Here is a 13,797-nt window from a genome sequence, read left to right as displayed (position 1 = left end):
TCTCCCCCTACCCCAAAGCTCTCTCTAGGATTATGTAGGTTTATGAGTGTTAGGTTGCAGCACCTTAAGGCATCCTTTGTTTCCATTAAACACCTGTCTGTCAACACGAGACTGACGCCACTTCAGGATGTCGTCTCTCTGGGAGAACACACAACCACGTCTGTTGAGAACCTGACGCACACTTTGCCAGGCAACAGGCTGGGCCTGCCAATGAGCAGGAAGCAGGCTGAGGGTAGAATATTAAAAGATGATTTATAGAAGGCTCCTGGGGATAAGACAATATGGAGAGAGAACATTGCATAAACTGCCACAGATATTCTCATATTGATGTTTTTAGTATGAATAGCAAAACAGGAAAAACAATGTTGTAGTTTGCTGAGAAACTGTTAGTTTTCTCTAGAATAGATTAAATGGACAAAAACTTATGTATGGTAATACGAAACTAAATATATTCAGCTCATGCAACACACACACAAACACAGGATTGTACTGAAAGTAGCAACTTTTTATTTGAGTTACAATTATTTACATGTTAAGCAAAGACAATGTCCTGGAAACAGGTACAAACTTTTTTCCTGCTGTTGTCTTTTTATATCTTTTTGTTTTACTTCAAATGACACAACTCAGAAATATTGTATAAAATTAAAATATCAGCTTCATAAAAGTAGTCTAGCATTCTAACGTCCATTAACCACTATGTACAGTTGTATTTACATTCTAAAATTCCATTCAGGACAAGCTTTTTGCAAACCAATTTTCAACAGGAACATTCACTGCAGCATAAAAAATACAGATGAAATGAAAAAATTTGCTCTAAGTATGGCTGTCATTCAAATAGTATCTCATTAGGACCTGACTTTACGTTCTAGCTCAGATTGACCACTGTGATTAATGAAAGCTTATGTTTGTGTTCAACAGAGACAAACTTAAAGCGCAGACAGAACTGCTAAAAGTGGTTAGTCCTACAGCTATCAGTTGCATCATCCAAATGCATTCGCATCAAATGCCCACTTACCAAAACAGACTTAAGATTCAATTAACAAAACAAACAAATATTTTTCAAATTTTCTACAAAGATTTATAGCCTGACATCGCCACACCAATCAGCAAATACGCGCAAGTCTGGAACCTCTCGGGTCATTTTCGATTTCATCAACGGGCGCAAATCAAAAGGCCTCTGGACGCGATTGGTTGAATTCATCCAATTCTATCCAATCAGAGTAACAGAACGTCATCTTGGTTGTTTTAAAAGAAATGCCTCACAGCACACTTCTGTACTGTTGTTGCGTGCTTCGTTGTCAAACCTGCCCCCATATCAGATAAATGATTGTGATTGGCCCGGCACTTATCATGCTGGAAAGAAATGTGTTTGAATGGCAGGGTGACCAGGCCATTCTGCCAGAGTACATCAACCAAGATTCATCTGCTTTTCAGGCTTGAACATTTAGCCAGTTTGATGACAAACCTCAACCAGTTACACAAGGGTTTCAATCACTTCAATATACAGTCACCCTCTTTCTATAGCGACAGGGGATTTTCTAACCACTTCAAGCAACGAGTCATGCCAAAACCAGATCCACACAGAGGGGTCTTCATACAGGGGGAGCGTTTCACATTGTCTCAGTCCAAACAGCTCTACACTTCAGAAACTGTCAAATAAATACATGAACCCGCAATTGGAACTACCAAACAGAAGAATAAAAACACAAAACTAATTCATAATAGATCAACCCTACCAATATTGTGAATGCATTATTACATGTAGACCATGAGATCGAGGAAAAAGGGATTATAACGTTTCCAGAGGAGCGGTGGAGGTCTGGGAAGGGTAGAGGCTTTGAACACATTCCTAACAGCCGTCACTAGAGCCATCATCTGAGAAGAGGAGCGAGAGGTTTCCACCCAGACCTGCTGATTTGTTGGAGAATGCAGCATTAACAACATGCCTTTGAGGAAAAGCAAAAAGATCCACCTGATTTGGGAAGCAGGCAGATGTGAACCAGGCAGGTGTATCCACGGGACCGTCCACAGATAAAGGGCACAAACGGAGATGAAGCCAGAACCATGACTTCCTGTTCCCTCCTCAAATGTGATTCGAGGGCAGACGTGGAAAAACAGCCTGATGTGATGAAACATGTCCCACACAGTCCTCCTCCAGCCCCTCCATGCTAATGCACCGCATGATTTCACTGTAGGCTGCGTCAAACACACTCCTCTCACACAGGGAAGGAAATGTTCAAATGATTCAGTTCAAAAGCTTTGTTATACATGACAGGTCAGCAGGCTGAACAGTCTAGCTGTTTTTCCTCCTCCTCCTCTTCCTCTTCCTCTCTACCTCCTCTCCAGACCAGCAGGACTTGAAGGATCTACCTGAGGAAGATCCTTCAACCTTCCCGTGTTTTAGGATTTCCAAATGCCCAAAGTATGTTGACCGACTTTGATTCGGAGAGGCGCTGATGGTTTTATCCCCTCAGAGAGAGAGAGAGAACGTCAGCAGGTTGCAGTGGAGAGAGAGAAAGAGGGAGAGAGCATGGGTCCAGGCGCCCCCTGGTGGCTCCAGGCGGTGTTGCAGAGATCTTGTTGCCGGCACTGAGGGGATGTGGGACCCGTGTGCTAGCAGTGCTCGAGGTAGTCTATGACCCGGGAGATGGACTTCTGCCCTGTGCTGCCCATGGCACACTGTGGGGGGAGACAACATCAAGTTAACACACTGTTGTGCAATTTATAGGGAGTCAGGTGGCTAAGCGGTTACGGGATTTGGGCTCGTAATCAGAAGGTTACCGGTTCAATTCCCACTTGTGCCAATGAAGTTGAGTCCTTGGGCAAGGCACTTCACCCTACTTGCCTCGGGGTAATGTACCTGTATTAACTGTAAGTCGCTCTGGATAAGAGCATCTGCTAAATGACTAAATGTAAATATCTGTGTGAGTGTCAGTGTGTGAGTGTGTAAGGGTGTGAGGGTGTGAGGGTGTGAGTGTGTGAGTGTGTGGAGGTGGACTTGTTTTACAGGTTAGGTTTTTTTGCATCAAGATTAGGGTTGGAAAAACTGGATGTTTTTACGGGACCCGAATTCTGAGTCCCCCAAAGAGTGAAACAAAACGCGTGTGTGTGTTTCAGATCCCTGTGTCGAGATGACAGCAGTGTGCGTGTGTGTGTGTGTGTGTAAGATCCCTGTGTAGAGATGACAGCAGTGTGTGTGTGTGTGTGTTTCAGATCCCTGTGTAGAGATGACAGCAGTGTGTGTGTGTGTAGAGATGACAGCAGTGTGTGTGTGTGTGTGTGTGTGTGTGTGTAGAGATGACAGCAGTGTGTGTGTGTGTGTGTGTAGAGATGACAGCAGTGTGTGTGTGTGTGTGTGTGTGTAGAGATGACAGCAGTGTGTGTGTGTGTGTGTGTGTGTGTAGAGATGACAGCAGTGTGTGTGTGTGTGTGTGTGTAGAGATGACAGCAGTGTGTGTGTGTGTGTGTGTGTGTGTGTGTGTGTAGAGATGACAGCAGTGTGAGCAGCTGTGATGAGCTGCAGTGGTGTTGTATCCCACTGACCGTGAGGTTCATAAAGTTCAGGAACTTCTTCAGCATCTCAGTCATGATGGAGAAGTCTCCCTGGGGCAGAGTCTCCCTCACAGTAGTCACGTTGACCTGAGGAAAACCACACACACACACATCAATACACAGGTCCTGGGTTCACGTGTGTGTGTGTGTGTGCTGGTGTGTGTTTGTGGTGGTGTGTGTATGTGCTGGTGTGTGTGTGTGTGCTGGTGTGTGTGTTTGTGTGCTGGTGTGTGTGTGCTGGTGTGTGTGTGTACCTGACTGCCCTGACAGAGACAGCCCAGCAGCAGGGCGGTGTACGAGGCTACAATGCTGTCCTCCATGTGTTTCCCAGCATGCTGCAGAGCTGCACCACACACACAGAAAGAAACCATCAACAACTCTGCATTCACGCCAGACCAAACCCCTGGATGACATTAGATCAGCACTTTAAACTAGGAGCCAGACTGACCCGGAGGGAGAAGATCTCTGAATCTTTACCTTTGTTGAGGTCCAGCTCCTCCTCCTCCTCCTCTTTCTTCTCCTTCTCCTTGTCGTTCTCGCTGTCGTTGGTCTCCGCGGCGACCCACTGGATCTCCCCCGAGGTCTCCTGCCATTGGCCGCTCTGGTCGTGCTGCGGCTTGGGCGCCTCGCTGATGAGGTCATCAGTCTGCGCCTCGGCCTGTATGGCTGCTCGCTCGCGCTCCAGGAAGAACTTTGGATGGGAGAGGAAAAAGCCATGCAGTCAGGGTCAAGGGTCACGGGGAGAGGAAACAGCCATGCAGTCAGGGTCAAGGGTCACGGGGAGAGGAAACAGCCATGCAGTCAGGGTCACGGTCATTAACGAGCAACGGTTATCGGTCAAATTATTTCCTCTCAAAATTAGCATCCCAAGTCTTTACCTATTGTTGTGAGCTTGAACCCGTGAAAATTAAACGGTACATGAGGAAGAAAGATCGGAACTGTCAGATTTTATACAGGTGGATGGTGATGGTACATCAGAGGAGATTTCAGTTGTTCAAGAATACTAATTTGCATTTGGTGCTGGATAAAATAAGTGACACTCCAAATAAACAAATGACCATCAAAATACAGGTCATATTTTTTCCTCGTTAGTTTGTGTGTGCTGCCCCTACTTTTATACAACAGACTAGGAAATTGCCAAACGTGTAATCTACACAGAACAGCCACACACCTGCACGAGAGCTGCCAAAGCTCCAGAACCAGGAGGCTTGACCTGCTCCTCAGGCCCCGGGGCGGTGGGCTCGCTGGGGGCTGCGCCAGGCTGCGAGGCCTGGGCCTGGGAGGCCTGGGCCTGAGAGGCCTGGGGCTGCTCTCTCTCTTCCTGTGCCTGGGGCAGGCTGTCCTCTGGGTAGCTGGGGGCTGTGAAGTCCATGTCCACCAGACTGTGGCGGTTCCTGGCGCTGTACTCCACCAGGTTAATCAGCAGCCCCAGGCCCTGCAGCGCACCCAGGAAGAGGAAGGGAGAGAGAGATAAGAAAAGGGAAAAAGCCAAAGCAACTAAAAAGCCAAGGGGTGCTTCTTCATCTCCCCTCACACACACACACACACAGACACAGCTCTCACCAGGACTCGGATATCGAAGCGCTGCTCTTGCGGCAGGTAGCGGGGGACTCTGAGGACGCAGTTGAGGGCTGTAGGAATGAGCTGGTCCTGTTCTCCTGTCTTGGTGCTGCCCCACTCTGAAACACACACAGCCCCGTCACTCCACCTCCATCACAGCCCCATCCCTCCCCCTCTCTGTCACCACTACAGCCTGATCCCTCCCCGTCACAACTACAGCCCCCCCCCCCCCTCTCTGTCACCACTACAGCCTCATCCCTCCCCCTCTCTGTCACCACTACAGCCCCATCCCTCCCCCTCTCTGTCACCTCCACAGCCCCATCCCTCCCCCTCCCCATCACCACCACACCCTCCCAGTCAGCGTACCGTTGTCATGGGTGAGGTTGAGTAGCACTCCGATCACAGCCCTCATGCAGTCCTCCACAGCCTTGCCCACGTTGCTGAAGCTGCAGTGGGGCAGAGCTGTGCCCGAAGAGCTCAGAGACACGTTCACCTCCCGGCTGTAGCGCTGGATCATCTCCTCGCAGTACTGCAGGCCTCTGGGGGGGCGGAGGCAGAGAGAGAGGTGGAGGCAGAGAGGGAGGAAGAGAGGGAGGTGCAGGCAGAGAGGGAGGAAGAGAGGGAGGTGGAGGCAGAGAGGGAGGAAGAGAGGGACGTGGAGGCAGAGAGGGAGGGAGAGAGGGAGGTGGAGGCAGAGAGGGAGAAAGAGAGGGAGGTGGAGGCAGAGAGGGAGGAAGAGAGGGACGTGGAGGCAGAGAGGGAGGAAGAGAGGGACGTGGAGGCAGAGAGGGAGGAAGAGAGGGACGTGGAGGCAGAGAGGGAGGAAGAGAGGGACGTGGAGGCAGAGAGGGAGGAAGAGAGGGACGTGGAGGCAGAGAGGGAGGAAGAGAGGGAGGTGCAGGCAGAGAGGGAGGCAGAGAGGGAGGTGGAGGCAGAGAGGGAGGAAGAGGGGGACGTGGAGGTAGAGAGGGAGGAAGAGGCAGAGAGGGAGGAAGAGAGGGAGGTGGAGGCAGAGAGGGAGGAAGAGGGGGACGTGGAGGTAGAGAGGGAGGAAGAGGCAGAGAGGGAGGTAGAGAGGGAGGAAGAGGCAGAGAGGGAGGTGGAGGCAGAGAGGGAGGAAGAGGGGGACGTGGAGGAAGAGAGGGAGGTGGAGGCAGAGAGGGAGGAAGAGAGGGAGGTGGAGGCAGAGAGGGAGGAAGAGAGGGAGGTGGAGGCAGAGAGGAAAAGAGTAGATGCAAAGGTGAAGAGAAACAAAAGGACAGACAGACAAAGGGAGATTTAGACAACAGTATCTCCATGGGGGCTTTGGCGGGCTCTAAGGGTCGACAGGACATGAGCAGCAGCAAGATGAAGGCCTTCGCTGGGAAGCAGCTGGAAGGAGAATGCCCTTAGTTCAGATGGAAGTCACCAGCAGCAGCACACAAGCCTACTTCTGCATCTCCTCTGATGACTGACACCTTCTCCAGCGTACTGGGGAGCGTGGTGGAGGGAGTCCTGCTCAGTCTCACCTGGTAGAGGACATGATGAGCTGGGAGTCCTTGTAGGCGATCAGGTAGCTCTGGTTCTCTGGGTTCTGCACCGTCACCTGGGGGAGGGGGAGGACGGAAGATGGAGGAGAAGAAAAGAGATTTAGGACATTAAGGGAAAACCTTTTTACCTTAAACTGTCTGTTTTCCCAAGAAATTGCCCACCGTTCCCCTCTGAACTAACGTTTGGTACTCACACTCTCCAGCACTCTCAGGCACCTCTCAGCGCCCCATAAAGACGCCACCAGATTCTCCTTATCTTCCTCCTGGCTCAAGTTCTGCACGCATTCTTTCACTGTGGATGACACACACACACACACAGGTAATGAACTGTGACGGACAAAGTGAAGGTCAATGACTACAAGCTAACAAATGAACCTGAATGAAACGTGGGCCCGGAGTATAGGGCATATGCAGGCATACACACACACGAGCGCACACACACACGAGCACACACACGAGCGCACACACACACACACACCTTTGTCTACGATGTGGTCCAGGCCTCCCAGCAGACGCAGCTCCTCTTTGAACCAGTCTCCAGCTCGTTTGGACGTCAGTGACAGCAGGGTCTCCATAGCCAGGTGACCCGACTGCTCACAGCAAAACACAACAACACCAATCAGATTGACATTTCTCACTGCCCAAATTTCAAATCCTGTCAAATCAATCAAACATCGTGAGCACCCCCCCCCCAACCTTGTCTCTCCCTCTTTCACTCCCCCCCCCCTCCCCTCACCGTGATGTTCTCCAGGTCGAGGTGCTTGTTGTGGACCGTCTCACACAGCTTGCGGATCTTCTCCTTGACCTTGGCCACCTCCTTGGGGGTGAGCTGGTCGTGATGGGCCGCCAGGTCCTGCTCTTGTTCCTGCTCCAGCAGGCGCAGCATGAGCTCCAGGCTGGCCCGGTCCAGGTCCATGTTCAGACGGTCCCGGCTCAGGATGTACATGAGGGAGGCCGTGCACAGGGCCAGGTTCTGGGTCAGAGAGAAGAGGAGGGGAGCAGAGAATAGGGAAGGAGAAGAGAAATAGAAGATAAGTAACGGCTTTTCAAAGTAACTAGTGTAGAAATACAACAGTGGCCAAAGTCTTTAGCCAGGTAGCACATGATTCCTGAACCCAGCGTCCAAAGCGAGAGCAGAGACAGCAGAGCGAGCGCAGAGCGAGGGCAGAGAGAGAGCAGAGAGAGAGCAGAGAAAGAGCAGAAAGAGAGAGCAGAGAGACAGCACAGAGACAGAGCAGAGAGAGAGCAGAGAGAGAGAGAGAGAGCAGAGAGAGCAGAGAGAGAGCGCAAAGAGAGAGCAGAGATAGAGCAGAGAGAGAGCAGAGAGAGAGCAGAGAGAGAGCAGAGAGAGAGAGCAGAGAGAGAGCAGAGAGAGAGAGCAGAGAGAACTGCCTTCTGAGCCTGGCGCTCAGGCTGGACCTGCTCTGACCAGCAGCCGGGGGGGGGGGGGGGGGGGGGGGGGGGGGGGGGGGGGGGGGGGGGGGGGGAGAGGCTCTTACAGGGTGCTGAGGGGAGTCGCTGAGCATCTTGAAGACCTGAGCCACCTTCCCTCTGGCCCGCAGATGCATCCGGAAGCTGGGCATGGCACACCTGGTGGCCAGGCTGATTATACTGCAGGGACAGGAGAAGAGAGAGGGGGAGGAGAGAAGGAGGGAAGGGGGAGGGAGGAGAGAGAGGGGGAGGAGAGAGGGGGGAGGGAGGAGGGCAGAGGGGGAGGAGAGGAGAGAGAGGGGGAGTGAAGTAAACAAAATGAGCACCGACTCCATATTAATATGCCCATGATTTTGGAATGAGGGGTTTAACAAGCAGGTTTCCGCTTGCCGAGTGATATGCACATTCTCCTGGTCACACAGCATGTGACGCAGCAGCATGAGCAGGCCTGGTACCTAAGGCATCGTGTGTTGAGAGGCTGGCTGCTCTTCAAGCCTGTCTCCAGGTACTCAAAGTCGTCGGTGAACTCCTGGTTCTCTCCAAACTCCACCACATCGTTGAAGTGCTTGACATGCTGCACCACCGTGTACAGCTGCAGGAACACAACACGCCTCAGCAACAGCCACAGGGCCCCATCAGGGACACATTGGAGGTGATTTTTGCTATCGTAGCTGAAAAATACATTTCCCAGAAGGCCTAGCTCACCTCCTTGTGTTCCTTCCTGCATTTGAGTGCTGTGACGATGTCCTGGTAGGGCTGGGTGGGGATGGTCACAGACTTGGTGACCTTGGGCGGAGGGGGAGGAGCCTTGAACAGGCCGTCGTCTTTGTGGCTCTTGGTGTTGGTGTCTTTACTGCTGCTTGACAGACTGGCCTGAACACACACACACACACATCAGGGTCAAACCACAAGCAAGCTGACAGTAACCCAAACCAAAGATAACAATATAATAACAATATAATAAACATGATTATCATCATCAGACATAACAATATCCATGGCTTTTCTACTGTGTGAGTGCTGAAGTGATGGTAGTGCTCTGCGGTTCTGACCGGGGCGGTGTGGGCGCGGGAGAGTGCAGGAGGGGGGGGCATCTCCTCAGGCTCAGGCTGGTTCCAGTGGCGAGCGTTGTACACAGCCTTAGCAGGAGACTGCAGGGACCAGGGTCAGGCAACACACCGTTAGTGAGGAGTTATTTATGAGGATCCCCATGATCTGATTTTATACAATGACATTCAACAGTTAACAGCTTTAGGAACATTCTGAGAGAACCTCAAAGGACGGATTACATTTAATTCACAGAAGCTGACAAAGTTGAGCTGACCTAAGGCATCCCTGAGATCAGGTATGAACATGACCTCTTTTACCTTGCCGACCTTCTTAGGCCCGCTGAAGATCTTCCTGCCCAAGTCCTTGGACTTGTCCCCCTGTTTCCCTGGGCAACCCTTCTGACCTTCCGACCCCCCTGGGCTCGAGTCGTCGCTGAACTCCAGAACATCTGACAGGGAGGGCATGCAGAGTGAGCAGGAACACAGACTGTCTACCCTAAACCATCTCCACGTGTCCACACAGTCTTTCAGACGGAGCATTCGGGTTAGACAAGATGTCACGGTCCCAGTGCATGTATGCTAGTCTGTATTCTAGCCCGTATGCTAGCCCGTATGCTAGCCTGTAGCGGCTCTCTGAGAGATGCTCCTGAAACTCTCAAGCTTGCCACTGATCGCTTCAGCTCTGCACTGATACACTTCACATCCCTTTGATGTTATGTTTATGTTTTTGCAGACTGTCGGAGGGAGCCTGAGTTTAATTGGCCTGACTGCTTTGCTGTAACTGTAGTGACATGTGACAGGAAATGAGGTGTAACTTGAGCCTGCCGTGTTCGTCTCACCTGCATTGCTGCTGCACTGGCTGTCCTGAGAGTCGCTGAGCGCAGGGCTGTTGACGTCGGCAGACATGGCCGCCGCCGCGGCTGCTGCAGCCGCCGCCGCCTTCTTGGCCTTTCGCTTCTCGGCGGCCTGCGAGCTCTCTTCGTCCTCGTCGCTGTCGCTCTCGCTGAGGTCGTCGAAGCCAAAGTACTTGATCTTGTAGCTGCTGCTGCCGCCGGTTGCCGGGTCGGCCCCCTCCTCGCCATCCTGGCCTTCCTTGTCCTCGAAGCCAAAGAACTCCAGCTTGGTCTCCTTTTTGGTTTTGCTCTGGGTGGGCCGGAACCTGCCGGATCAGATAGGAACATTGTTTATCATAATCCAACCGCTTCTAAGTCTTAACCGGATGAGATGGACATGTATCACTTATTCAGATAAAGTGTCACTAATGGTTTTAACATTCTAACTGTCAAATGAAACTGTAATGTTAAGTTTTTAATGTATTTATTATTTTAAGGGGAGGGGGGGATTTCTACTTTGTTTATCTGATAGAGACAGTTACAGACAGGAAGCAGGGGGAGGGAGAGGGGAAGACATGCAGAAAATTGCCCCGGGCTAGAATCAAACTCAGGTCCCAGCAGTGAGGCCTCAGCCTCTTCGCTACATCCTCTACCCGTCGAGCCGGTAAAGTGAGTCTGAGTTTGTTTACCGTGTGGGCTTGAGAGGCGGAGCATCCGTCTTCTTCTTCATCTGCCCGGCCTCGCCCAGGTCAGCGGGGGGCGCGGTGGTGGACAGCTCGTCCATGCTGCGCTCCATCGAGTCCTGGATGGTGACGTTGCACACGGACAGGCAGGAGGGATGGAGCACCGTGAAGTCCCGTACCCGTCCCCTCCCCCTCCCGGCCGGCTTGGTCGCCGCGCTGGCGTTCCCCACGCCGCTGGCGCTACCGCCGGCGCTGCCGCCGGCCGAGGACACGCTGCTGGGCTTCAGTGTGGTCGACCCACTGCCTGGCGGCTGGCCTTCGCTGGCCTCGGCGTCGGGACCCTTGTTGGAGCGGTTGGGCCGCTGGTACTTCTTGCAGTTGGAGGGCCGGAGGAGGAACGGAGAGGGGGCGATGGTCTCCACCGGCTCTGCCGGGGGCGTCTGGTCCGCACCCATCCCTCTCTCAGAGGACAGCCCGTCCTGTGCGTCCACGCTGGGTCCCGGGGCGCTTGGGTCCATGCTCGGAGAGGAGGAGGGAATCTGTCTCCCCGCTGAGTCCCAGTCCTCTGACCTCTCCATGGACACGGTCTTTAAGAGGGTGGACTGAGCCGTGTGGGGCCTCTGGTTACCATCATGGGTGTCCCTGTACCAGGACTGGCTGTTCTTTGCAACACCTTCACCTGTCGTTGGCTTGACTATAAAGAAAACAGACTAATGTTAGCTGAGACAGGATATGGGTGGATATCAACTTCACAGAGGGCCATAGTAAAACTTGAAATAGTGGATTAGTTCATTTGGCAAGCCTTCGAGTCTCAAACATAAAACAGGTATACTCCTGCAATCCTCATCACAATAATGCGTCGATGTTCAATCCAAAATAAAGCAAATTGGTTGTCCACGACGACTTCAACGCTAGTATGAGGGCTGTAAACACATCCAGAGAAGCGTCATTCTGAACTAGAGTTACTTACATGTAGACGTGGCATTTGAGTCCCTACTGCCGTGTGCCGAGGCAGTGTTGCCCCCACTGCTCCCCTGGCCTGGCGCTGCCGGCGCTGGCTCCGCCACCTCCGTTTTAGTCTGCGGACCGCCATGGGAGGAGACAGGCTTGGATTCCTCGTCGCTGTCGAAGCCAAACGGGTCCTCGGAACTGTCGTCGTCCTCGATCCTGGGTCTCTTGGGTAACTCCACCACCTCCGGCTTTAGGGCCGGCCTCTTGGAGCCCAACTGGGCCTTGTAGGTCGTCTCGCCCCATTTCGTGCTCAAGGTGGCCTTCTTGTTGGAGAAGACCTCGTCAAATTTGGAGTTGGCCTCCCCTCCTTTGCGGCTGTATGTTTTACCAAATCTAGATGTCATGCTGATTGAGGGACGTTACATATTCTCTGTGGGGATTTTTGAAAAGCACAAACAATGAGATATCACACCGAGGAGGAGGAGGGCTCAGAGTAAACACAATATCTTTAAAATCGCAACAACAGCCTAAAGATAATCTCTGAATGGTTGCAGTTAACTAGCAATGACACTGGTTGGTGACGTTCTCGGATAGTTGGTTTAAAGACGTAACCTTGTTGGAGTATACATTAGCTTATATCACACATACAACATCAAGATGTTACTGTTTGATATCTAGTAAATGATCTACAACACATTTTCTGACATGTGGTTGGCTAGTAACTGACAATTCAGACTGGGTTTGACAGCTTTAGCTAGGCCTGATGCGACTATTTTCAGTAACGAAACTCAAGAGTGTGTAGCAAGCAATTCCTCTATATATATTGTGTTATACCATCTAGTTAACGTTATATATACCCCAAGACAATGTTCTACCTAAATACTCTGTTCATGGACTGGAAAGTGGAACATGACCGTCACTGGAACCTTTTGACGTTGTTAACTGTAAACACTGACTTTCTTAGAATGTCATCGTCCCGACCGTGGATTAGTTGGAGAGTTAAACAGGTTTACATGTAGCTAGCTAGCAATCAAGCAAACAAGCATATACCTTATTATTTGTTTATTAGAAAGGAAAGACAGATATATCGATTGTATCAGCTAAACTTAAACTCACCACTTATTCAGCAGCCGGCAGGGCCTCGTCTTTAGATATAGCCAGGCTATAACTAGCACTAGCCTACAGAAGCTAGCTTGCTAGTAGTTAGCCAACCGCACAAAACAAGCGCGTAACTCCGCAGAACGAAATTAAATTCAACTCTTTAACAGAAGAAAACTGTGCCAATTGTCACATGCAAATGAAACTTATTATATTAGCTTTAAATATTACTATATGAATGACTGAAATTAATTCATATTTCAGACTTTATACATTTTGTGCAGGCTGTGTCTGCCATTAAAAATGTCCCCTCCCTCTTCCTTCGCTGCCAAGAACCCCAGCGTCACATGTCTACGAGAAGAAAATACCCAATCACCGCAGAGAATGTTTAGTAGCGAGCCAACGATCAAGCCATTGTGTCAGTATCAGTGCTTCTCATTGGACGGAACATTTAAACGGGCTGATAATCATTTTGCAACAGAGCTCAAAAAGAAAGAGGTCGCTACAGTCCACAAATGGGATTGCAGAAATGATCCTGCCCCCAGTGTAGTGTGTGTGTACTACCCACAATCTACAGAAACACCTATAAGTGTTTACTGTAAAAGTTAAACGTCTCGACCATAACAACACACACTGAAAGGAGAGGAGAGAGAAGGAGAGGGGGGGGAGAACCAAAAACCATTAAAGAGAGTACAGCAAAGCAGAGAACAAGTATGGAAGCAAATCAATGACATGGTGGCATAATCAATAACAATTGTTATAGGGAGCCTTTTTTATTTTCCTGGCTATCACGCATAATAAATGTAAGCTAGTCTACTATGAAGCTACCATGAACTGAAGCCAGGCTTGTCCATGCATTCTTACTCTGCAATTGCACTTATTGACACAGCTTGGCACTCAAACGCAACATCAGCAGTGACATGGCTTAGAGATATGAGCTCATGCTATCCTCTCCTGTATTACTGATGGTTTGGGCACATATCCTGGCATTCTGGCTTCACACCAGCTGACCTCACTCAGAGGCCCACCCTGTCCTCACAGCTGAAGCCAACACTACACACAGACTCACATGTGCGTGATGTTATTCTGTCCATGGGTCAATTAGGAAGGC

The 13,797-nt window shown here is 50.9% G+C and overlaps 1 protein-coding gene across 1 annotated transcript; it reads right to left on the bottom strand.

The window, feature by feature from the left end:
• Positions 1–484: 484 nt before the first annotated feature.
• Positions 485–13,019, bottom strand: wapla (WAPL cohesin release factor a). The gene is made up of 20 exons (XM_047029275.1): positions 12,705–13,019; positions 11,608–12,018; positions 10,644–11,331; positions 9,961–10,280; positions 9,440–9,570; positions 9,125–9,223; positions 8,778–8,945; positions 8,528–8,664; positions 8,141–8,252; positions 7,378–7,614; positions 7,120–7,231; positions 6,836–6,933; positions 6,621–6,697; positions 5,479–5,651; positions 5,116–5,231; positions 4,724–4,987; positions 4,030–4,243; positions 3,807–3,895; positions 3,544–3,639; positions 485–2,679 (listed from the first exon to the last, which is right to left on the bottom strand). The coding sequence occupies exons 2-20, from the start codon at positions 11,990–11,992 to the stop codon at positions 2,614–2,616; spliced, it is 3,582 nt and encodes a 1,193-aa protein (XP_046885231.1). The 5' UTR covers positions 11,993–12,018; positions 12,705–13,019; the 3' UTR covers positions 485–2,613.
• Positions 13,020–13,797: the final 778 nt, after the last annotated feature.

Source organism: Hypomesus transpacificus, chromosome 11, assembly GCF_021917145.1.
Source record: "Hypomesus transpacificus isolate Combined female chromosome 11, fHypTra1, whole genome shotgun sequence".
Lineage (NCBI taxonomy): Eukaryota > Metazoa > Chordata > Actinopteri > Osmeriformes > Osmeridae > Hypomesus > Hypomesus transpacificus.
The sequence above is the reverse complement of the archived record's forward strand: the minus strand, read 5'-3'. Positions and strand labels throughout refer to the sequence as shown.

Coding starts and splice junctions, on each gene's coding strand:
- wapla (XM_047029275.1), bottom strand. CDS start 11,992: ATGACATCTAGATTTGGTAAAACATACAGCCGCAAAGGAGGGGAGGCC. Junction 9,224..9,439: donor GGCCTAAGAAGGTCGGCAAG/GTAAAAGAGGTC, acceptor TGGTCCCTGCAG/TCTCCTGCTAAGGCTGTGTA. Junction 6,934..7,119: donor GGACCACATCGTAGACAAAG/GTGTGTGTGTGT, acceptor TGTCATCCACAG/TGAAAGAATGCGTGCAGAAC.